Source organism: Thamnophis elegans, chromosome 13 (genome assembly GCF_009769535.1).
Source record: "Thamnophis elegans isolate rThaEle1 chromosome 13, rThaEle1.pri, whole genome shotgun sequence".
In the NCBI taxonomy this organism is placed as follows: Eukaryota; Metazoa; Chordata; class Lepidosauria; order Squamata; family Colubridae; genus Thamnophis; species Thamnophis elegans.
The window spans coordinates 50,443,431-50,468,616 of record NC_045553.1 but is presented as its reverse complement, the minus strand read 5'-3'; the positions used below and the strand labels follow the sequence as shown (position 1 = coordinate 50,468,616).

General features: G+C 48.2%; 1 protein-coding gene across 1 annotated transcript in view; it reads right to left on the bottom strand.

Annotated features, from left to right (window-relative positions):
* The window catches only part of DSCAML1 (DS cell adhesion molecule like 1), a 106,342-nt gene that overhangs the window by 66,126 nt on the left and 15,030 nt on the right, over positions 1-25,186 (bottom strand). Inside the window, 1 exon segment of the mRNA XM_032229618.1 lies at positions 24,682-24,828. Within this exon segment, the coding sequence (XP_032085509.1) occupies positions 24,682-24,784 (103 nt within the window). The 5' untranslated portion in view covers positions 24,785-24,828.

Genomic DNA, 25,186 nt, shown 5'->3' with positions numbered 1-25,186 from the left:
AAATTCAGAATGAGCTTGAGAGACTTGAGCATTGGGTCCTATCCAGCAAGAGACAATTTGGTGTGAGAAAAGAAAGTTCCTACACTTAGGCAGGAAAAACCAGATGCCCAGGTGCAGGATAGGCCTGGCTCAACTGTAGTTGAGAGGGATCTAGGTGTCCTGACTACGCATGAGTCAGAAATGTGCTGCAGCTTCCAAAAACCTCGTGCAATCTTAGGCTGTGTCAGCAGAGGGACAGCATCGAGATCAGGAGAATGATGGTATCGCTCTGTATCGTACTGGTGAGGCCATGTTTGGAAAATGGAATCCTGTTCTGGTCACTCTACAAAAGATGTAGAAGCCGTAGAAAGGGTGCAGAAAAGATCAACGAAGATGATAAGAGATCTGGAGGCTACAAACCCCAAATACACGAATAGACAATTAAACAGAAACATAATTTTAAAAAATAACAATTTTTCCCTGCATTATTTGCTTTACGTTCTTTACGATATCTGAGAAGGTGGCACTTTGGCTGCTCTTCACATGGGGCTCAGATGAACAAAAGCCTTCTAATAGCCTTAGCTAAAGGCTGAGTCACAGAGAAGATTCTCCTTACCCAAGGGTGGGGGGATTTCCCATGGCGGCTGTGGCTTCATCTCCCCCTCCCCTCCCTTTCTAACTAGAGTTGAGCCCTTCTCTTGCAAACAGGCCGTCAGTCTCTTGGGAACTCTGAGGAAGCTTCAAGCCTCTTTGGGAAGGGCAGGACGCCGGTGGAAACTTTCCCGCCTGGCGCCCGTCACTTTTGGGTCAGGACGGTCTGCCAGGAGATACACGTCCACTGTGTATCTTCAGATGGTTGTCACAACCAACCCTTCAAAGGAAGGATTTTCAGGCTCCGGGTAATTTTATACTTGTAGGTTGGCAAATAATGACATAGCCCAGTCACCTCACTGTGGATGATTTATTGCAAATAACAAAATGTTATTATACAGAAATTAGTCTCCACTCAAATGGAAGCCTGAGAAGTAGGTGGGAAGTCCATTTAATTATACCAGCAGTAATCCCACACCAGACCCCCAAATGGCCGGCCAGCACCCACACGTTTGGGGCCACAGGGATCTTAACGTCCAGGAAGAGTAGCTGTTTGGGGCAGCACCCCAAGAGCCTTGCACAAAGAATGACTCCGCACAGGCACACTCTCTGCTTGGCACAGTAAAAGATACTTCAGGCCGGCCAACAATTGGCCTCCGACGGTAGCTCTGGAGGAACCCTGAGCGAAGGGGAGAGGTCCCAGTGCCCTGAGGTCCACCTAGCAGAAGATCCCACCGGGCGTCCTGGTTCACCCTGGGTCCCAGGGCTCCAGTCGTAACCCAGGAGGACCAGCAGCAATGCAGAGCTTACCTGCTCTACGGCCGTGGTTGTTATGCTCAACGGTCTTTACGGCCGTCTGCTCACAGTTCCATGAAACACAAACCAGAAGAGGACCTGGTACGAGCCCCTTCTTCACTCCGGCGGACTACGTGAGGGCTTTGCCAGAGAGAAGGTTTGCAGAAGCTCCCTGGGCAATGAGACACAACCCGTTTGGATTTGAAAAAGAAACCACTTGGACTGGTTTCACTATTTACAGAATAGACCGTGCCCCTTGTTTAGCAATAGTCATGAATTACTATCAACAGTGGGGGGGGGGGGTTTCTAGGTATTCCTGAAGCACATTAGCAGCTATTGACTTCTTAATGATTGCTCACTGTGATTGCTCCTAACTGATCTTAGTCCGTATCTCCCCTCTATCTTTTCTCTCCAATAGTGAAGAACAGAAGCCACCTGGAAGGTGCTTGTTCACGCGACTTCCTTAAAAATGGGAAGTGGTGACTGAGGTACCCCAAACCTGCCATGATCCCAAGTGAAAAGAGACTCCAGCCCTGGTGCTCAGACCAGGAACTGCCCTCCCCATGATTCTGGCCATCTCTTCAGTTGGATGCAAGCCTTGCTCACCTAAGAAAGTCCTCCCTCTGGCCTAAGAGTGGAACAGCTGCTCAGAGCAAGGGGCGGAGGAGACTAGGCAGTCGCCTGCCGCTGGTCAGCTAACGGAGCCAGCATCCACTAGGGCCACTTGGCTGTACAGCCAGTTTCCCCCTGCCACGAAAGAGTCATCCAGAGCGGTCCAGTACAGTCACGGAAGGAGCTGCTGATCAGGATCCGGGACTGGACACGGGACAGTGCAGCTCCAGTGCAGAGGAAGCTCAGCCTTGACAGGTCTCCACCTGCCCCTGGAAGGTGAGCGCAGCAGCAGCAGCAGCAGCACACGGGGGCTGCCTTCTCTTTCCCCAAGCGCAGAGGCCATTGCGATGGGCAGTCACATGGATGAAGCCTCGTGGCTGGGCCGTGAAGCGGAAAAGGATTTACAGATGTAAGTCGCATCTCAACAGGGCTTGGAACAAATCCCTGACAGTCATCACCCCACACAGCACAAATGGTCCAGCTCTCTCCAGCAGAGCGGAAAAGCAGCAGGCGTCGTCTGGAGGTTCCTGTTCGCTCTTTTGGGCCTCTGCAACAACGGCGAGTATTGTACAGCAGCAGGGGGGCAAGGAGTGGCCATCAGGGACGAGTCATTTGCCTGTTACTCATCTGCAAGGATGGCAAGCTGGAAGCTGTCATCATCATGGGCATCAGGCAGTGAAAGTGGCTGGCACATGGGCGCACGGTATTCGCACATTGGCTTTCCTCCGTGCTAAAATGACAAGTGACCTAGAATAGCAGGTGACGCAGGACGCCCAAAGAGGAAAGGACCGCCGAGATGCTCTCCAAGACCGCCAACTCATCAGGGACTGGAAAGGCAAAGGGAGGGAAGAGCCACAGAAAGACAACAGCTAAGCCGGTGAGCATCTCATTGGGCCCAGGCACCCTGGCTAACAACATCAACCTCTTCCTATTCAGCAAAGGAACCTCGTCAACTGCTGGCACCAGGGTAGAATTTCAGGCTGTCCATTTGGAAGAGATGGGCCGTCTTATGGTGAAGCCTATCCACAATTTCCCCTGGAAAGAAACATGAAGTCCAAAGGGGTCTGCGAATTCTTTCTTTTCCCTGTTATGGCTGGCTGGGAGATTCTGGATGCCCAGGGATCTTAAAGTTGCGAAGGTTGAGAAACTCCGTCCTAGACAGATTAGCACAGAAGAAAGGACGCTGGCTTCGCTGGACTTGCATGCACACACAGGCCCTTTCCGTAACAGAGGGCAAGGAACATTCAGAGGGAGGGGCTTTTTCAGCTCCTCAGACTGCCCCAACAACCAGCTCACTTTGGGGAGATTGCTGTGCATCTACAGAGCACCACGCAAGCACTGAGGTGGCGCAGTGGTTAAATGCAACACTGCAGGCTACTTCAGCTGATTGCAGTTCTGCAGTTCGGCTGTTCAAATCTCACCGGCTCAAGGTTGACTCAGCCTTCCATCCTTCCGAGGTGGGTGAAATGAGGACCCGGATTGTTGTTGGGGGCAACATGCTGACTCAGAAACCTATGGAATGCAGCAGCACCTTACAAGTTGCCACCTTTCATTGAAACCCAACGGTTAGAAAAGGGGCTCGTTTGCAGCTCACTGGCGTTCCTTGGGGTATCCATCCTCGGGAGTCCCCATCCTTAGGCTTTTCCATGTATTCCAAGGACATCCTATAAATAACAAGAAGGAAGCCAACCTGCCCTTTCTCTGGTCCATGGCTGCTCAGGGATCTTTAAGCCATGCTCTGTACCCATAAGAGGAAGCAAGGAGGAGAGGAGATTCTGCCCTTCCCAAGTTCTCTTGGCCACAACCCAACCATGAGGCCCTACAGGGTATTGGACCTGGGTACCTGAGAGACCGCCTCCGGCCGACCACCTCCCAAAGACCAATCAGATCCCACAGACTAGGCCTCCTCCGAATTCCATCCGCCGGCCAGTGCCGACTGTTGACCACCCGGAGGAGGGCCTTCTCTGTGGCTGCTCCGGCCCTCTGGAACGATCTCCCCGTGGAGATTCGGACCCTCCCTACCCTTCAGGCTTTCCGTAAAGCTGTTAAGACCTGGCTGTTCCAGCAGGCCTGGGGCTGATGAGCTCCCAGCCCCACTCGAATTGGTGTGCTTGTTGAGACCTTTTAAACTGGCTCTGTATTGTTGTTTGTCTTCTTTTTTTTCCCCCTTTTGTATTGTTCCCTTCCCTTCCGGTTTGTTCGCCGCCCTGAGTCCCTTCGGGAATAGGGCGGCATACAAGTTGAATAAAACCTCAAACCTCAAAGCTGATCTCCTGGCCAAGCCTGTTCACTATCAGCTTTCTGCTTTCCAAAGACACCCTGATGTCTATCACCAAGAGTTCCAGGGTAAATAACCCTCTTCTGGCATCGGTCATTACACTAATTGCAGGAAACCATTGATTTTCTAATCCTTGCTCACCCACTGCATTTGTCATCGGGAGAATGCAGTTTGTGATGCTTCACCCACCACCTCTTCTCCCACCCAAATTTGGTTCTGCTGGCTAAATGTTCAGGAGACTCCTGGAACTACTGCAGGCGGTACTGTGGTGCAACAAATGTTACGCTGAGCATATGCAAACTGCTTCCCTCCAGCCTGGCACAAGATGGCAAGAGGAAGGGTGGCAGCAGATCAAAATGCACACACAGTCCCTTCGTCAAAACCATTGCAAACTCTTGGCCTCCCCCTCTGCATCACACAATAAAGACATCCGTCACACCTTCCTTCACACCCATACGGCTCTCTCATCAAAGGCTCCCATGCATGCTTTGGCTGTCCCGCCATCAATCCTCCACCTCTTTCTGATTTTCTAATTATCTCTGGAACCAGGTCTGCAGTCCTGAGTCTTTCCCCAACGCCCACCCAGTTGGCTGTACTGCTACCCACCTCCTCAACCCCAGCGCAGAAGGGCCACGGCCCATCGGCCCTCCAGCGCTCTCCATCTAAGAAGGCCACTCCTAGGCTGGCCATCTCCACAAGCCCTCATCATCCGTTAAGAGGCAGGTCCTTCCTCCAGAGGGAGGGATGACTGGCAGGCAAAGAGGAAGTCTGGAAAACCTGCACTCAGACAGATTTTTTTCAGCAACTGCTTACAGTGTAAGGTTGGCTGACCCAGTTAGAGGAATATAATTTTTAAGCGGAAAATATCAAGGAAAAGAATGTTCTTAATACATTTGCAGAAGTTTGGCGACATACATCAGTATAAAGAGCCATAAGAATGAGACAAGGAAGTGTCCTTGAGATACAACAGCTGCACAAAGAGTGGGGCTGCCCATCCCAACCCCTCCACTCAGGTGCCAACAACCAGCATCCAGGACCAAATCCGGCAGCTGTTCTAGATTGCCTCCTAACCTGACATTACAGAGCTCCGGTGCCCACTGCTGAAGACACATCCAGATCCAGTTCTGCAGCAATTGAGGGCAGCTTCAGCTACCAGAGATATTACTCGTGGGACATGGGGATTTTTCAGGTGAAGAGAAAGGCCAGGCACCTGCACACTCTAGAGAGAAAGCGGCTCACAGGTTAACCCAAAGAGGGCTTCTCCCTTCCCCAGCCAGAATCTTTCAAGCAGTCATGAAATCCCAGCAGGCAAGCAAACCTGGTAGGATTAGACTAAACGGCTGCCAGCATGGCTTAAGAGAGGGCAATGCTTAGGTCCAGTGGCCAGCCTTAGAACTAGGTTACGATGGCTCTGCTCCACCCACTTTGTGCTAAGCTGCCAGAGAATGGCAGATTTGTTCAGAACCACCAAGAGGCAGATCTCCCTTTTGTGTAGTCTTCCTGCAAGTCCAACTTTGCTTACAAGATTACAGACGGTCTAAGTCCCCTCAACTGTCCTGGTTTATTTAAACAGTCAACAAGCATGCCAGATTCCAGCCAGAAATGCACTGAACGAGTCCAACATTGCAGAATCCCTCAAAACCAGAATCCCTCGAAACTCATGTTGAAGACTTGGGAGGGAAGAGAGCTAGGAGCAATCCAAGACATTCAAGATTAATGTCATTATTAGGGAGGGAACTCTAAAAGGCTGCGAGCAAGTTGGATTGTCCTATAACAAAGCTGGGCTCCCAAAAGAAGGACTTTGGCACAAATTCTATCACGCACAGTATATGTTATAAATGTATAAAGGGTGAGGGCACTTGACTATATCTGAAGATGGAATCTTAAAGAATGAGCCCATGATCAAAAAGATAAAAGGGACTCACGTGGTGTGTGCTTCAAGACACCCAAAATCTAGCCCAGCCAGAGCCTGCCCTGTGATCTGCCCTGTGGAAGTTCAGCCACTATGCACACTCCTGTGTCCACTCTCTTTCACACACCACCTCTCCCGATTAGGCTGGGATGATACAGATTGCCGGAACGATCCTTCTCTCTCCTGGGAAGGAGGCAATGGCAGATCACCGTCAAAAAGCGTTGCCAAGAAAACTGCAGGAACAATACAGTCAGTCTCCAGGAGTTCAACACAAACACATAACCTGGGGTAAACTCTTCTGAACCCAACAACACTCTTTGTTCAACTCAGAGGAAATGTTTTGATTAGTTACTATTTGATCTTTAACCCCAAATGCCAAAGGTTGGTTACATTTAAGCAGGTGGTCTGGATAAGGAAAGTTGTCAAATAAAACACATCTTTCAAATTTCACATTCCTGTATTTCTATTTAAAATATATATTTCTGTTTTTTTATTCACCAGAGCTTAGCTAGTCATCTGTCATGTCAAAGCTACAAATGCTGCTATAACCAAACATATCCTCAACATTTTTGCAGCTTCAAAACTATCAACTTGAAAACGGGATTTCCAGAAGTACGGACCTTTTTTACATGCGCAAATAACCATTTTCAGATTTTACTTCTTTCAGCAGCAACCCAGATTTCTCAGGGCCCCAGAAGGAGCCAGTCCAGGGGGCCAGAGGAGTTTTCTTTGTGCGTGGGGGTGGGGGTGCACTTGCCTACGCACAGGCAGACACACACACACAGCCACAGCCAGAAAAACTGGCTACTCCTTCTAAAACCCTGCGGCAGGCTGGCTGAAGCCCTCTTGAAATGCAACAGCAGGAAACCTAACTGGGTTCTGCGTAGCATTTAATCTTAGTAACAATTCATTTTGGCTGAGAAGCTCATGTAAGCCACAAGTCCCCTGACCCCCAACAGCTGGCGGAGAGCCGGAAGGGTCTCCCTCCCAAGTAATCCCCTTGCTCAGGACTCCACTGGAAAGCCACTGGCCGGATCCAAAGAGAGAGGCTTCTCACAGATGGAGCCGCAATGGCAGACTTCAGCTCAGCAACACCCACCCACCCACCCACCCACCCCCTGCTGCCCCTGGCCCAAGCACGTGCAGGGAGTGGGGGAGCTGCACTTTGGCTCAGCCTCGTGGCTTTGGCCTTTCTTTCTCCGCCACCTGGGCAGAAAGGGGAGGAGGAGAGGGTAACTTTCATCTTGGTCCCCAATCTTCCCAAATGTACTTCCATTAAGGATCCCCCAAGTTCTAACACTACAGGTGAGAAATAAAGGTATCTGTCCTCGTTTTTCAGTCCATGCAAGATTTTAAATCCATTTCTGCTTCTCTGTCTTTCCAGCTAAAGTTAAAACTTGTCAAAGTGAAACTGCCACCAATGTCTGGAAATTTCTGGCCAAGAAATGCAAATGCCACCAAGCTTCTGATCTGAAGGCTGAGCTTCCTTCCTTGCTCAGCTGCCACATTCTGAGTGGCAGAGGGGGGAGGCCAGGATCCTGCACAGGAGGGGCAGGTTCAGCTTAGCCCTCCCTGCAGCCTCTGGAGTCCTCCCAATAGGACCTTAAAGACAAGACTGGAAAATGATCGTAGAGCAGGTACTTACCATTATGCCATGCAAATCCAGCTTTGTCTTGGCCCCAACCACTACTTTGCAAAATGGTTCTGCCTACATCTTTCCAATTCTAAGCCTTGGAACTGACTGGGAAAGCCATTCTGCTTCAGGTTCCCTGGAGATGCATTATTTCCAAGCCACCATTCCCCTCCCGCCCCTTTCATCCCTTCCTTCCAGAAGTCCTTCACCCTCTCCAGTTCCCCTTACAACATTTTCTCTAGGTATGCAATAAAAGAGCTGCCCTTCCATACTCATTCCCTCCGCTCACCTTTTCACCAGGTCCTCTGACAGTACAAAGTTTATGGTTGCATATGGCAACCTTCAGATGATACCCTTGTTTCCTCTTTACTCCCATTGCTCCCTTGGGAGAGCAAGAGTTCATTGGGTTAAAAGCACCCAGGAAATATCCCTATCATGGTACAGAGATAAAGGCGTAAAATGAATCAGAAACAAGCAATAAACCTGTCACCTTAGTCTCTCACACCATACATCATGTAGCAACCAGGATGAGACACACACACCCCTCCCCACCCAAGTGCCCTTGGCAGCCCTGCCTCCCGGGCTGGTGGGGAAATTGCCAGCCCCATCGGGTGGAAATCTGAAATGGAGAATTTTTCCAGTGCCCTCGGTAGACTGGGATCCAATCCATCTCTCTTCTGAACACCCCCGATTCCAGTACTTATATTAAGCATTTTAAGGTGGTTCAGATATTGTAATCAAAAAATCCAAAGGTTTGCCTTGAAACTATTCTTATCAAAGGAGCAAGACGTCTTCTGGAATTTTTGACATTATGACTGCTCTTCCTCCTAATTTTGCAAAAATCAGTCACAAAAAATCCCTTTTTTTTTAAAGCCTCAGTCGATCATTTTATGGCATTCATTTTCTATGTGCGACAGGGGGTTTCTTGTCTGATTTATTTGATTTTGAAAATTCTTATGCATGCTGCTGCCAGTATTCAAAGTAGATTGCAGAAATGTTAAGTAAATAAATAATAGTTTCACGTATAATGAAAGGCACAGAAATTTCTTAAGATATTAGCTCATGCAAAGAATCTTCCATTAAGTCTAATCATGGTCATCAGAAACATTAAATACCGCTTTAAAAATTGCCTGGTCTGTTTTCTTCTATGGGTCGTGCTCTTAGAGTTTAGAAAATGGCCTTTTGAGAAGAAAATATTCTGTTCCACATTGTTGATTAATTGTTCTGGAGGAGAATCAGGATAAGAGTTATCAAATCTGCAGATGACACAAAGATTGTATAGCAAATGCTTTAGAGAATATCAAGATTCAGGAGGATTCTGATAAACTGGAAGAAAAAAACAGAAACCGGATAGTTATTTAAGGGACTCACAGGCTGAATTTGAGTCATAGCCCAGCTGCAAATAAAACTAATGCAATTCTAGTTTGCACTAACAGAAGGATACTGCTGAAATCAAGAGAAGTCACAGTTCCTCTTCAGGCTGCCTTGGTTGGGCTGCACTTAGAATCCCGAGGCCGGCTCCGAGCATCGCCTTTGCAGAAAGACACGGACAGGTTGGAGTGGCTCCAAAAGAAAGTAGCCGAGAGAGAAAGCACGTAAAAACTGAAAGGATAGATACATTTACCAGGAGAAGAGAAGACTGGAGGGAGACATGGCAAATGCCTTCAAATACCAAAGAGCTGCCGTGAAACTCAGGGGGCGGAATAGTTTCAGAAGGGAGAACAAGAAAAAAGGGGTTCACATTAGCAAGAGCCAAACTTCCTTGACTCTTTTTCGCTGGGGCACTTGAACGGAGGCCATTGCCACTGCATCAGGGAAAACAGTGCCTCTCCAGCAGGTTTCCTTAACTCCCTCTGCAACGTCAAATTCCGCCCCCCCCCCCCCCAATAATGCTCCAGCAACCAAGAGAGGTGTGCGCAATTGAATGGTGTGGGCTGGAAACTAAGGCAAGGACTGGGTGCAGTTCTGCTGGAGAGACGATGAGCGGCTTCCGCATCCCTCTCCCAATGGAACAGAAACTGTGAGATGGGCAGAGTTTTAATAAAGGAAGCAGGGACCATTCAAGTACCAGGCGTGTATAAAAGCTCAAAATACGAGTATATTTTTGTGTGATGGAAGCCAAGCAGGACAGGGATCTGAGGACTAGAATGCCAGCTCCTGTCCTCTCTGGGGCTTCAGGAGCCTCTGGAGAAGAGAGTCAAGGGACACCAGAAGGAGGCAGCACAGACCAGACTTTGGATCCTTCAGAGGCTGCTCTTAACTGGAACGGACAGAAGGACAAAAGCAAAATGGGATTTGTACACCTGCCCCCTGAAAACAGATCCACCGGTGATTGTGCTCTAATTTTTATCCTCCTCTCACATCCAGTTAAGAGTGAAAAAAGGCTGTTCAGATTATGGAAAAACATGATTAAAATACCAATTCTTTGGCTTCATGCATTCTCTTAGTGCTCAAAAGCTGCCCCCCCCACACCATCAATAGAAATAAAGAGCAAGCATAATTTTTCTGGAGACATAGCATCTTATCTGAAGTTTAAGAGAAATGCAAGAGTATTGGTTAATAACATGGCTTCATCACGGAGATAAAATTGCTTGAGTCTAAGACGGCTGTACAAATGTGCTATTGAGTAAATGTTGGAGTTAGCACTCAGTCTTTGAAATGGCTCCCTTTGACCAAAACCAGAGCAATTCAGATCTGAAGCCTTGAGAGACTGGCTACTAGACAACAATACATATTAAATCAGATTCTAGCCAAGGGCCTCATGATGGTTTGAAAACCAGCTACCCTAGATCTCAGGCCAGTTGCTCCCCAAATATCACTTCCGGAGGGCTCAGCATAAGACAAGCCCCCAAACACCCAAGCATTTGATGACTGTCAGGAAGAGCATGCGAATAACAAATGGAATAGCAGAATATAAACTTGTAAACATTTAGAAAGTTCTCTCTCACACACAAAAAAACCAGAATGGCTATGGAAAGCAGAAAACGTTTGGCCACTCTTCTCTTACAGGTGACTCTGGGCAGCGTTCAAAGATTACCAACATGAAAACCACCCACCTTCCACCCTGGTGCCCAAGGATAAAACAATCTCTCCCCCTCCCCCTCCCCCTCACGTATTTAATCATGTAAGTCACTGCAAAGACTTTTCTCTGATGTGCTGGAATGCATCAGTTGCTACAAAATCTGCCTCCTAAATTCTCCCCAGAAGCTGCTGTTCAGAAACATCCTAAAAAGAAGAAATGGCTACTCCACCACTGATCACAAAAATCAGTTTTGATCCTACCAAGAAATCCCAACAACACTGAATTCAACTGCAATCCCTCGGCTTCTCCAAACCTCAAACTTCTCCAAATCTGTGAGTGGCACCAGAGCAACCCCCGACCCCTTTGGGCAGCCGGCAAGCCCCTCGTGCTCATTCAGAGCAAGCCCCTCACAGCCACCACAGGCTCCAAGCTGTGTATCTTGGGACAAAGAGCTACCTAATCCGAACACAGAAAAACCCTTCTTGTTTCACATCCTGAGACGCAGCAGACTAGATGGAGGCATCAGAATCACCACTCCTTCTCTGCAGAATCCACAATGAACTGGGGGAGAGACCCCTAGAAGCTGGCAGGTCAGGACTTAGTGGCCACATGGAAACAGCTATCCATCGTTTTAAGGAAATGCCTTGTAACAGTTACATAAGCAACAGGAAGCCCTTTCTTACAGGAAGGCAATTCTAGGTATGAATTGCAATCCTAAACCCTCCCAGCCAGAGAATATGCAGAGACTCCATATTTCATTGCTTAGCAGGAACACAACAAGGCTCATCTCAGCAACCTCCTGTGGCACATTGTGCAGAAGAGACAATAAATGGGACAGACAGTTGCTAATCTTGCTCTTCTAGGAAAGCCAAGAGTAGCCATACTTGGCCCAAATCCAGTCCCTTCAAAGCGTCCCCAAATTGGCACAGAAGACCTAGCAAGATCCCATCTAAACCAGAGCCACAAGAGGAATGAGCAGAGCAGAGGATTCAGAGGGCTGTGAGGACCATTTCAGGAATGCTGGGCGAGGGGTTGGGGGAACCCAAGTGCTGTGCACACAGAGCAACAGGTGCTCAGCCCAGGAACTGAGGTTCTGTCCATACAGATCCAGGCAAGGACAAGAGCCGAACCCCCAATACCTTCTGAGAGGGAGGTCCATTTTCAGCAGCCTCTTCAAGAGCCACAGACTTGTTGGAAATAAGATTATTCTTCTTTGAAGCAAGCCATTTCTGAAGGCCAAAACATGGTAACACCATGAATAAGAAGGTGGTGGATGGACTTTAAAGGAGAAAGCGGAGGGAGAGGGATTAATCAAGAATTCCCTGGTATTTGGAGACTTTCCTCCAAAAAGCATATCTCTGAAGCCCTGAAAACATTTTTTCCTTGTTCAATCGAGTCCAATTCTTGGAAGACAGCCTGGAGTTTCTCGACAAGTGGTTTGCCATTGCCTCCTTCCCAGGGCTGATAGTGTTGTGGTCTGCCGGCAGCCTGTGGAGCTGGCAGAAGAGTCGGAGAACAAGGAGGTTGGGGAGGAACATGGGCCAGTCCTGGAGTCTGGGAAGGCTCGGACGAGGGCTTTGCGTTGGAGGCAGAGGGGGGGGGGGGGCAGAGCCATCTGGGATTACCGTATGTGCTGCCTCCAGAGCCGGACAGCAGCGAGGCAGAGAAACATGTTCTCCCTGTTCCCAGTGCACGCATGCGCAGAGCTGCCAGAAGGCAAGAACAATTAAGTCAGAAGGGACTCTGGAGTAAGGCTTGGAGGTGATTGGCCCCTCCTACAGGGCATAAAGGAGGAGCAAAGGCACTGGAGCCTTTAGAGGGAGCAACTTCATGCTGGTCAGTTTACCTTCTGAAGCTCCGTTCTGACTCTGCTCCGTGTGGCCTTGCCAAGCTAATTGCCAGTTAAGTCTTTGGCAGCGTGTCAAGGAAGATAAAGGCGGGCGCTTATCAGCCTTATCCCAAAGGACTTTGGCATCCTACTGTAGGACTCTTTGCAACTGTTTGGGACTCATTACGGGCCGTGAATGAACATAATTCACAGCCTTTGAAATAAAAAGAGGGTTTTTGAGACCAAGGGTTTTTTGCTTTTTACTGTATCAGGAAGCCTCAGTCAGAACAGGTAGAAAGTGACCGGCCCAGGGACACTCATAATCAGACACTTGATAAGAAACTCCTGAACTGATTCCCAACAGCCCCAAAACATTTCATGCCAAGAAAGGAAGCACTTTCTGCAAGGGAACGGAGCAGAGGAGAAAATGCTTGCCACCCACCCACTGCCCAATGCGGTGTTCTTTGTGCTCCAAACAGCTCAACTGACCATGAGCTTCTAAACACCAGGCTGCTACTTTGGGCACCTGCCCTCATTCTGCCCCCCACCCTGGAGATCCCAAGGTACATAAAAGCGATGAGGGTTTACCAGACACGCACCTGGGGGGCGTTGGGAGTCTGACCCAGATTAGGACAGGGGGTGATACTGAGAGCAGCAACCCTCTTCCTGATCTTCTTTCTGCCGATTGGGTGGAGCAGGGAAAGCCAAACTGACCAATCAGGAGAAGAAGTCAGGTCAGCAGAGCAAGCGGGGGGGGGGGGCTCAGACAAGTATCAGCCATCCACCAGCAGCACCTTCTGCTCCAAGGCAGGGCAAGAGCTCCGGATCCAGGGTGGGCACCCTGTCTAGCACCTCTCTAGCCTCCACCCTGAGTGCGACACACCTCCACTCAGCTGCCACTGACTCACCAAACATACTTTCTCTGGAGGCATTTTGCTAACTTTGGATGAATGGGCAGTAATCCAAACCGCTCTGATTAAGGTCCTAAATTAGGGAAATGTACAGAATCCTTTGCAGATTAAGATATTTCTGTAGCCTTTGGGTGGCAAGATCAAATTCTAAAAAATAGCCTGGGCTAGGACAAAAGGAAAGCCTAATTTAAGATTTAATGCTGACATAAAATGAACACAATATGTATTCCATATTCCCCCCCCCCCGCCTCTGTCGTGTTAACTATGCTACCGACTGCCCGCATAACTCGTGCCCGTCTTGCTCCAGGTCACTGCTCCCCCTTCTTTGGCAGAAAAGGGCGACTGACTTGAAGAAGCGGCTTCCCCTCCTCTTCCCCTTCCTTCTTCCCTGCACTCCGGCACACACAGGGACTCTCTCTCAGGAGAAGAGGGTGGCCCAGCAGCCTAGGCCAGTAAAGAGCCAGGTTTGGGGAAAGAGGTGAGGTTCCCTCCAGAAGAACAGAAGGACGGAAGTAGAGAGATCGGGACAAGAAGCGCGGCCTTCCCCTTCGCTCCCTCCTGCGGGGAAACAACACAGCCTGGGATCAGCTGCAGATCCCAGTGTGTGGAGGTTGTGTTCTGCTACCAAGAGGAATAGGGTCTCCTTGTCCTAAATCGAGAGGAGCGGGAGATGCAAACAAGGCAAGCCTCTCTCTTTGGGGAAGAACGGGCTTGCAGCCCACACATCTGTTCCTCCTGCAAAATGAAAGGCTTGGAAAGCAGGAATAAAGCCCAGCCTGTTTCAGGAAGTGGGGGGGGGGGGAGCCAACATCCCTCAGCTTCTGTCACTGCATGCATTATGCAGTCATCTTTGCACTGCGGGGGGTGAGGTGGAGACATGCAACTGTCACCCATCCAAGGGCACCTGCTCTTCCCTACTCTTTGCACATGTAAGAACAGCCCAACGCCGGACTTGCTGGGAAGGTGGTTCTTCTTCCACTGTGAAATGGGTGCCTCCTTTCCAGCAGCTCCAGTTGCAGGGCTGGAGAAGTGTGTGAGGCTCCGGGAGAATCGTTTCCTCGGTTTCATGATGACAAACGGAAGTGCTGCAAGAAATAAAATTTGAGAAAGCAGAAATACTGGATGGATAGAACCATTTCCATGTCAATTGCCAACACAGATGGGCCTCCCAACGAGGATCTCTCTTCTTCCTGGCACGGTTTGCTTGGACTGCAAGAACTGTGAAAGAAGGACCTTTGTGGTAAATTCAATATATTGCTTTCCTAGAATGGAATCGGGGCCTTCTCAAGAGGGACTCTCCCTGGGAGGAGACCCATTTTGGCAAGGAACGGTAGTTCAGCTGAAGGATGCTGCAGCCAAGATAATCTGCACAAAGTAATCTGATACTGTCATGTAAAAGAAGAGGCAGGAGACCAATGGAGCATTCACTTTGAGGACAGCCAAGGCCCTGGCATTCAGGCCGGGGTGGGAGGAGTTTATTCTGAATCCTGTAGGCTAGTTGATCCACCTGGAGATTATGATGAGGTAAGGCTTTGGAGTCCAATTGGGCTTTTAAACTAACTAGAAGATTATTCAAGTCTGAATTCTCCCATTCTGCTTGGGTGAATCCTTCTCCAAATTGGAGCTGCTGCAATCAAAGGGAATTGCTACGAGCTCCACAGATGCAATCCCAAAGATTGGCACTATCTAGTCTGGGACTGAGGCACCATTTGCCAGGATCTCTCTTCTTCAAGCTAAAACGCTCTGATGCTTTTCTTCTCCCCCAAGTAAGACCTGCCACGAGAGAGGGAACGGTTTCCTTTGCCCGGTGTAGAAGTGTCTCTGCCTCCGTCTTCCTCAAGAGCTGCCTTGATCTGCTGCTTTCCTCCTCCTTGATTTGGCTTTAATGGTCAATTGCTAGCATATACTGATCTTTGGAATAACCTAGAATTTGTTCAGCTTTTACCATGCTGGCTGCAGTTCCAAGACGTTTCTGCAGTCCTTGGCTCCCATCCATGCTATCTGTGGCAAAGTGGATCTACTGCAAGGCCATGTGTACCAGTGTGAATGATTCCATTTGCTGCTCCTTTGAGAGGGAAAATGAACCACTTCTGATATCCAAGATGGCACCAAGATGATGCAGGGCATGTGACAATTGGAGGGTGCTGTTGTACTGGTTGAATTTGAACAAAACTTCGTGAATATGATGGAAACAGGCAACGGGTCAAAAGAGAGAGCCTTGAGTTGAGGGTGGGTTCCTGAGGAACCTCCTGGAAGGAAGTTGTGGATAGGTGCCCTATACGCCCACTGAGTGCCAATTATTTTCTGGAAGACTCTCTATGGCTTTCAGAGCTTTCTTCCAGACCTATTATTAGCATTTGATTGCGTGGTACGTGCATTTGAGATCCAAAGTAGCATGTCATTCCTTATCTTTCTTGAATTACTAGGGAGCCCTGGTGCTTGGAATGCAGTGTAGCAGGCAAATTCCTGAAGAAGGAAGAGATCCCAGACATGGGCTCCAAAGCTTCTTGGGAGAAAAAGTCCCTGGGGGATCTGAGCAGGCAGAGATCCTTTCTCCTTCATCTCCCTCCCCACAAGTGCTGGAACCCGATTCACCCGCTTTGCACAGAGCTCTTGACGATGTGAGCCAGAGACTCCCCGGAAGGGGCCAAAAGGGGAGGTGGCCTTGGATGTGGTCTCCTGCAATGGAAGACCATCTGCTCCCATGATGAGCTTGCCATCTCCCTCCAGCTCCTAAAGGCCCACGGCCAGAACAGCAAAGGAAGGCGATGGGCAGCCAAAGGCCAAAGCCAACTGCCCGTAGCTTCCTGACGCTGCCACCTGTACTGGCTTCAGCCCCAATGGAGGCACACACAGTCCTCCATCCGCTGCAAGTCAGAGCCCAGGTGGCTAGCAACCCCGGCGTCTGATGGCCATTCTGCCCTTCCACACGGGCCCCTTTCCTCTCTGTGGAAACGATATCATCTTCTAAGGGAAACCCCAGGAACCTCACCTTGGCCGCCCCCCCCCCATAAAGCCACCCGCTCGCTCGTGCTTCTGGGGGCCGTGCGCAAAAGACGGTTCCATCCTTCCCCACCAAGGAGCCCGAGGGGAATATAGGGGGGCTTGGAGACCATCTGGTTACTTTGAAGACCAAGGCAGAGAAACAGCATCCTCTGTGGAGCCGGCCTATGTTCTCTTATAGCGCTTATAACTTCAGATCACCAGGCCTTGCTCTTGCCTGGCATTTTGCTGAATTATTCAGCATTTGGCCAGGAAATATGATCCACCCACGAAGCACTGATATAAACAACCAACAACAAGGTGGTGACTTGGGGAATTATAAATAGGTTGGGGGTTCTCAAAATCATTGGGACCACCTTCTTACCCACCCACCCCTCCCGAGGTCTACCGGGGTCTTTTCCCTCCTTCCCCAACCCCCATTATCCTGACCCTAACCCACTCAGAAGGCAGGGAGATGGGGGAAAGCCCCTTCCTCCCCAGGGGCTGGCTTTCACTCTGGGGAGCAGAGATACCTGAAGCATCCAGTTAATTGCCAATTAAAATTCAGGAAGCAGGAGCTACTGATGAGGAGAGAGGAGGGGGCTCATGCAGTAGTTGGGCACTGCCACGTAAGGCGGGCTTTAAGCAGAGCACACACGGGCAGGAGGAGGAGGAGGAGGAGGAGGAGGAGGAGGAGCTCAAGGGCTTAGCTGAGGGGCAGAACTCAACATGGGACTTTTAAATCTCTCTGGGCCTTAGGAAAACCTTCTGGGTGCTTTATATATGTATATAGATTGAATTATATGTCTGTGTACACACACACACACACACACACACTATATGTATGTGTGTATGTATGTATGTATGTATGTAGGGAGGGAGGGAGGGAGGGAGAGAAATATTATACATGTACATACATATACGTATACATGTATGTATGTATGTGTATGTATATGTATATATACACACACTACGTGTGTGTGTGTGTGTGTGTGTAAATGATTAAAGCACATTTGACAAATTAATTGTATTTCAAACACATCAGTAGGCGACATGTTGCCCCCTCCTCGCTCGAAAGGGCAGGATGATCACAGACCAGGCACCCGCAGCAGCATCCCTTGTTTTGCTGCTCCATTTGAAATCTTCATCTCCATCTGATCTGAATATCTAAATCTGAATTATCACAGTAAAAGAGACATGGTGTTCACACTTTTTTTTTATCTTGTTGCCATGGTGATTAGATAAAATTCACACCAGGAATGGGGGGGGGGGGGATTATTGCAGACAGAATCTCATCCTGTTGTTGAGATTGGTGGCAGGGATGCCATGCTTTTGACCCCTCTCAACTGGCATAAGCATCGGGAAGGGGCTGGTCAACCTTGGGGGAGGGAAAGGCCGGCATGGACCCCAGGTGCACCAGCGAGCAGGAGGCCTTGCTGCAAAGCCCCTGTGGGGTCTCTTGAATGCTTCAGACACACGCAGGAATTCCCAAGGAGATACAGAATATATTCAAATGAGGAAGGATCATTATTTCACATTTCACAGCACATGCCCCGCCGAGGAGCTCGGGAATGGGGTTTTTTTTTCCTTGCACACATGTCAAGACTTGCATCATTTGGCTGGCTTGAGTGGAATGAAAAGCTGAAGATTTTGTCCAACCGAAGGACTCGCTCAATATGGCTGAAAGGCTTTCAACCAGAACCTGGACTTGAATTTGGGGAAGGGAATTATGCTGGCCAGCAGTGGCCCCCCTGCACAGCCCCACCTCCCCCACTACAGATCCAGGAAACGAGCTCAATCCCCACCCCCAGCCCAGCCCCCTTAGGAACCTGCTCAGCAACTCCTGGAAAGGGATTGTTCGTTGGGTTCCCCTCAAGCAATCCAAAGGGCCACCTGAGGAGGGAATCCTTGCAGGTGATGAGACCTCCTTAGTCTAACACAATCCTTCTGGCCCAAACTGTGGACTCCGAGGTGAAGGTGGGAAGGGATAGAGAGGCAGGGCTGCTTCATCCACACAGGGACACACAGCCATGGCTCGCCAGTAACAGGGAGCTCTCTGGGCAGCAGTGGAGGGCCAGGAAGGAGAGTTTTAGCCCTTCCCACTCAGCTGGCGACCCAGCTCCCACCCACGATACCCCTCGGCCTTTGGTGGGAGGCAGAGCTTGCTGCCCCTCAGAGAGGGGGCTCCTGGAGAAAGGGCAGGGCAGGCTGACATGTGCCCAGCACACGGATTCCTTGGATCAGGCCACGAGGCAGGAAGTGGCATTGTTTGAGACCCCCGGACACCACTCTGTGGAGGCTGGCAGCCAAACCACGATACAGAGGCTTGGCTCAGACAGCAGAATATGGATGTGGGTGCTACAGCCATAAATATCGCCGGCAGCCTTAATTTGGTGTAGCTTCATGCTGAATCTCCAGGAATTCATTACACTTGGAGAAGAAATAAACAACTTCTAAAAATATAATTTTGTGAAATTCCCAGATTATTAAAGGCTAAAATTTAACCCATAAAAGAGCACCCTAAAAAGCATTGCAATGCCACCAAATCAGCCCCAGGATGTCTCACAAGCTGACCACTTTTAGGAGCGAGGCTTAGAATTGTGGGGGGGGGGGGGAAGATTAGGATGGGAAAAGAAGGAAAAGGATAGGGCAGACCAAGGGACTCAGAGCAGGAACAGCAGCCACCTTCTCTGGACAGTGAAACGTCTGCCCTCATCCAACAACGCAGATTCCCAGACAAAGGGCTGGGAGGGTGCAGCCAGCATGCTCCCAGTCCACCTTGGTTGGGCAGAGTGGGAGGCCTGGATTCCCTCGTAATCTCTGTCTCAGAGGGGGTCAGCACAGAAAATGGTTATCTTCCAGTTGATTGCCTCAGCCTTCTGCTTCAGAGAGTCCCCCCGCCTCTCAACTCGAAGTGATCTGTCTATCAGCTTTCAATTATCATGGGATGAACAGTACATTTTTCAGGATATATCTGAGAAGCTCTGGGACAGACGAGACCTCCATCTCTAGAACCGCCAGTTCTAAAATTCAAAGGGGAAATTAGGAATTCACCCCAGAAGTACTGCCTGCAGAATGAAGAAGCTTCTCACCGCCAGCCCCCAGCTGAAAGAAAATGGCCTTCCTTGGAAAACTGAGGCTTATTCTCCAAGATGCCCCCTAAGGCTTCAGCAGAGGTACAACGTTACTTTAGCTGAGTCTACTTGCCTCCGAAGAAAGGATACAAAGGCCTAGAGGAGGAGAAGGAAAGGAGAAAGGAAAACGTGGCTGGCACCTGCGGTTCCCCCCGTCTCTGGATATCTGCATTTGCTTCTTCCTCACACTTGGCAAAATGTCATCTGTGCTTCATTGTCTCACCTCTGCTCAAGAACATGTGCCCAGGCTTTGCTGCTTAGAATGAAATTTCCAGTATATTATTCCAGATTTTCTGAATTGTGTCATCCTTCAATTAGAGCCCCAGTAGATGCAGATACCTGTCCAGCTGCAGAGCTGTGACTATTCGGGGATGGCTTCAATCCCCATTTCTAGTCCCACGACCTTTCCTTAAACTCCCGCATCCGTAACAAGGACTTATTGGCAGGAGGAATCAGAACTCAAGGCGAGACTGATCTTGACAGGAGCACCAGCAAAGTAAATGGGTTTTCAAAAACCTGTAATTTCTCTGCAACCCTTGACTTGACTAAACACACATTTTTAGACAGAAGCACAGTGAGATAGGCATTAAGTAAAAATGAGGCAGACTAATAATGGTTCATGTATAGGATAACCTTCTATAAGGGAATTTATCTTTGATTTCAGGGTAAATTTCAGTGTTGCCAAGTTAACCAAATAATACAGCCAACAATTTGACAAGCAAGGGGGAGAGGAGGACGTTACTGCAGCCACAGCAGCCCAGAACCGATGAAGAACCGGCAAGAGGAGGCTATGGAAACAGACCATCGGTTTGCCTCACAGTGGATGCATCTGAGAAGCTCCAGAAACACGCCAGGCAGCCTGGAAAGGTTGGCAAAGGTCCTTGACGGAAGATGGTGCTAGAGAACAAAGGGGGGGCTCCAAGGGGCAGCAAACCTTCTCACCCCTGAACCCCGTTAACAGAGACCCCGGGGGGGAGGGGAAAAGAAAGGTGGCCAGTTCTCAATAAGATACACAAGGGGGTGACCAGAAGCCTCCGGTTGTGGCGACTGCAGCACCAAAAATGCCCTACATAGAAACCTATGGGCAAGTCAAAAGTTGAACAGGAGCATCGCCATAAATCTCAGGCAATGATGAGGTCAAGACCAGATTATAATGTGAAAGTCTTCTTTCTTCAACCGTGGAAGGATCCTTTGAAGAGCAACAATAAGAAACTTTGGTACCTGGATAAGACTGCTAAAGTGTTGCAGGTCAGCCATCGGATGTAAAAAAAAAAAAACCCTTCCATTTATTTCTCTTGGTGAAATCTATTAAATAGCAAACGCAACACTAAGTCCTTCTGTACCAGAGACAAGGTCCTTTTGTGTCTAATCACACTTTGCCACGTAAAGTATTCCACTCAATTCAGTTCAACACTTAAGATCCACGAGTCAAAAATAATTGCTTCCTGGCAAGCCTACTTTTTTTTTAGGGATGGGATGGCTGAAAGGTAGAGGCGAACTGAAGGTGCAGCACTGGAGGTCTTGCCAAAGTTTCTCACAAGACCTGGTGTGGGTGGGTTAGGCCAGCAAGACAGGAAGCTCATCGTCTCTTTTTCTAAGGTTGCAAGAAGCCCAGGAGACAAGTGGAAAGCACCCATTCCATCAGTATTACAGGTTATGGTTAAATACCAGTTATCTTCTGGACTCATCCGTGACATCGGTGGTACGCTGATGCAAAAGGCTCCACTTCAAGAGGAATGTTGTGGAGGTCAACCTCCAGGATCAGGCTTCAGACGTTAAACGAGTGAGATGCTCCAGAGGAACAGCATCGACCGGTATGAGTGATCTGGTATTAAGCCATGTCTTTGGCAGCCATGCTCTGTTACCCGGCAAGATGACAGCCTCAGAAAAAGAACTATTAGCTAAGGCTTTTTTCACTCTTGGCAGGTCACATTTCCCCCCAAAATTGCTTAAATAGTTAACAATACAATAGGAAATATTAATATCCAATAATTGGATATTAACAATATCTTGTCAAGCTGGGATTCCTGCCTTCCTTGCCAATTCACACTGGATATTGCCAAATATTCAAAAGTGATGTTAAGCTGCTCCAAGGACTAAAGATTTGGGAGATGATTGAAATAAAAAAAGGAAGTTTGACATTATAAGAATTTTCATATCATCTAGAAGTCAGAGCACCTTAGAGCCATCCTGCAGAGTCAGGTCAAGACATAAGTTTAAACCTTGCAGTCCAGATCCATCCTTGGAGACTGAAGGACTCCATTGTAAGACTGACATTTCTTGTGCCTTTGTCAATTTCCACTTGTTTCCTGAATATGAATTATGACTGACAAAATTATGTTCCACCAATAGCTCCAAAGGCTTGCCAGGTACCACAACAGGGCCCTAATGCTAAAACTGTTTCCCTCTTCAGCTTCCCTCCAATATACAGCACAAGTATTTGCTGAATGGCAGACGCTGAAGTCTCTGCCTCAAAGCAATCACCTTTGCAGGTTTTTTTTCAAAGAGAGCAAGTTACAAACAAACACACACACACACACACACACACACACAAAGCCTACCTCTAGCAGGAGCATCAACATAGTCAAGAAAGACTTGGACAATTCCCTCCCACCCATCAACCTGAGGATGGAATTTCCCCACTAAATTATACAGGAACATTTCTTAGTTTCTTAGTTATAATTTCTTAGTTGTAGACTAAGCCAGCTTTCTGAAGTACCTCAACGGCCAAATATGTTCCATCTACTTCACCCATGCCTCCAAGCTACCCAAGCCACAGCAGCTAAAATCAGGGCTCCAGAATCAGAAAACCAGTAGGACCTATTCAGAATTTCTGAAAAAGGGACAACCTTTAGTCTACAGATCAAACAGAAAATGCTCCAGGCAAGCACAACTCACAAATCAATGAGCTCTTTATTGCTTCCCCTTTCTTTTCATCATGCAGATCGTACACTGGAAAGGTCAAGCAGAGGGGTGAGACCACTTCCAGGTCTATTCAAACTCTTCTAGTCTTTGCAAAACTGAAGGCCTTGAAATCTTCTCTTGGATGGAGGATCCACCACAGGGCCTTGTAGAGTTTTGCCATCAAATTCACTCAAGACAGCATTTCATTGTAAGACAGCTTTAAGAAAGCCACCCATCTACGGTGGATTCCATTTTAATGTATTCCCAGGCCGGGTACAAACTTTGATTCTGTATACAGGTGATCCTTGTTTAATGACCACATGTTCACCGGCCACTGAAGTTACAATAGCACTGAACAAGTGGTACTAGGACTAGTCCTCAAAGTTCTGGCCACTGCATGTGGTCATAAGATTGAGATTCCTGGCACTCAGTGTGCAACTCGCAATATGACATTGCAGTGTCCCAATGGTGTGATGCATCCGACAAGCAAAGTCAATGGGGAATCTGTCAGGAAATCACAAATCAGGACCACGGGACATCATCCGCTTAAGGAAGGCAGCCAGAAATGCCACCGCTATGAGGCATCATCACCGACATGACGCTTTATGATTGCATCACTTAGTGATGGAAATTTCAATCCTAATTACTGCCATTATCTGAGGACTACCTTTAGTTCCTATTTTATGACTGCAACCAACCCCCACCCCCTTATCTCTTGACATGAACAAAAAACCAGCTTCACATTTTCTCTTTCAAATTTCATGCAGAAATGGCTATTTCTCCAACCTTTGAATGCAAAGTTTATAAATGTGACATGCACAGCTGTAGTATCACACAGGCTATATACCATATTTTTTGGAGTATAAGATGCACCAAAATAGGTAGGTAAATAGAGGGATAGAGAGGGAGAGAAGGAGAGAGAAATACAGTAGGGAGGGAGAGAGTGTGAGTAGGTTGATAGGTAGAGGGATAGAGAGAAATAGAAAGAGGGGGAGAAATACAGTAGATAGGTAGGGAGACGGAGAGAGAGAGAGAGAGTAGGTAGGTAGGTAGGTAGAGAGAGGGAGAGGGAGAAATACAGTAGGTAGGTAGGGAGAGAGAGAGTAGGTAGGTAGGTAGGTAGGTAGGTAGGTAGGTAGATGTTTCCAGGTGTATTTATCCATGTACTGGAGAAGGAAATCACTGACAATCTGCAGCACCTAAGACTTTGTTTCTGCACTTGATCAATGTAATTTTCATGAATCGGTTAAAGAGCCTTCCAAAAGGGGGAAAAGTTTTTGCACTCTGCAAACCTCCCCAAAACAGCCCGTTTTTTGTGAAAACGGGCCCGTTTTTTTAAAAAAAGGCATGAATAGTCTTGCAGTGCTCCTGCCCCCCCCCAAAAAAACAAGTAAAAAAACAGCCTGTTTTTTGCAAAAACTGGCCTGTTTTTTGTCAAAAAAAATGCATGCATAGCCTTATGAAGGTTTATAGAGTGCTGCTGGGGGCTGTGGGGGCAAAAAATGGCCTGTTTTTTGCTCATTTCTGCGCTTCCCGCCCCCAGGAGCTCTCTGAAAGCCTCCATAAGGGTATGTGTGGCCATTTTGGTGAAGGGGTGGGGCTTCGGGAGGCAAAAAATGCTGTATTCGATGTATAAGACGCATCCAGATTTCCAACCTCTTTTTTGAGGAAAAAAGGTGCGTCTTATGCTCCGAAAAATACGGTAAAAGAAAAATCATTAAGATACATATGAGACAATTTTGAAAGATAAATTCAAAACTCTTTGGGCATACGTGGCCAGATGTCCTACCAAAATTTAAGCAAGGAGATACAACTGAGCTGAATAGTGCCAGAGCAAATTAAACTTGTATTAACATCCTAAGTCAAAAATACTGGGAGAAAGGCGTGAAAAACCCATTAGAAGCTTGGCAAACCATTTGAAGCAAAAAGATCCTCAGAAAGATCTACCAGTGAGGAAAACCTAGCCAAGGTTTGTGATCAGCCTGATCAGATTGTACTTTTGATCAATGACTCTTGGAGACACACCCAAAAGTTCACCTTCAGGAGGCCCCTAGAAATGCCACGCAATAGAAGGAGGAAGACTGCCGTTAGCCCTCTTACCAGAGATGATAGAAACCGTGTCTTTCTCCCAGGATACAACATTGACATATTCTTGCACTGAAGAAGGAATGAGGCACTTAAATACAGCCACGTTTCCACGCATTGATCTCTGATCCTCCACTCGAACTGTGTAAGGTTCCCTGAACACTGGGAAGAAAAACAATAGGCGAGCAGACAGATTAGCAACTTGTATACTTCACCCAAAATTAATTTCACACCTTCCCACATCTCTTCACCATACAGGGCGTACACCAAAGATTGCACCAGACCATAGCTTCATTAATTAGGACAAGACTGCACCTTATATGTGTATTTTATCCCGATCTGCTAATTTTCCAGCTTTAAAAATCTCATTCTAGTCAAAACAGGAAAAGACAAAGATGGGAGAGTAGAAAATACAGTTCACGCCATAAGATGAGGGTGGACAGAAGATGTTCTTAACCTGAAAAACTGTTTCAGATTAAAGATTTGTCTTCAGTGCAACTGATTGCTATGGGTGGCTTTT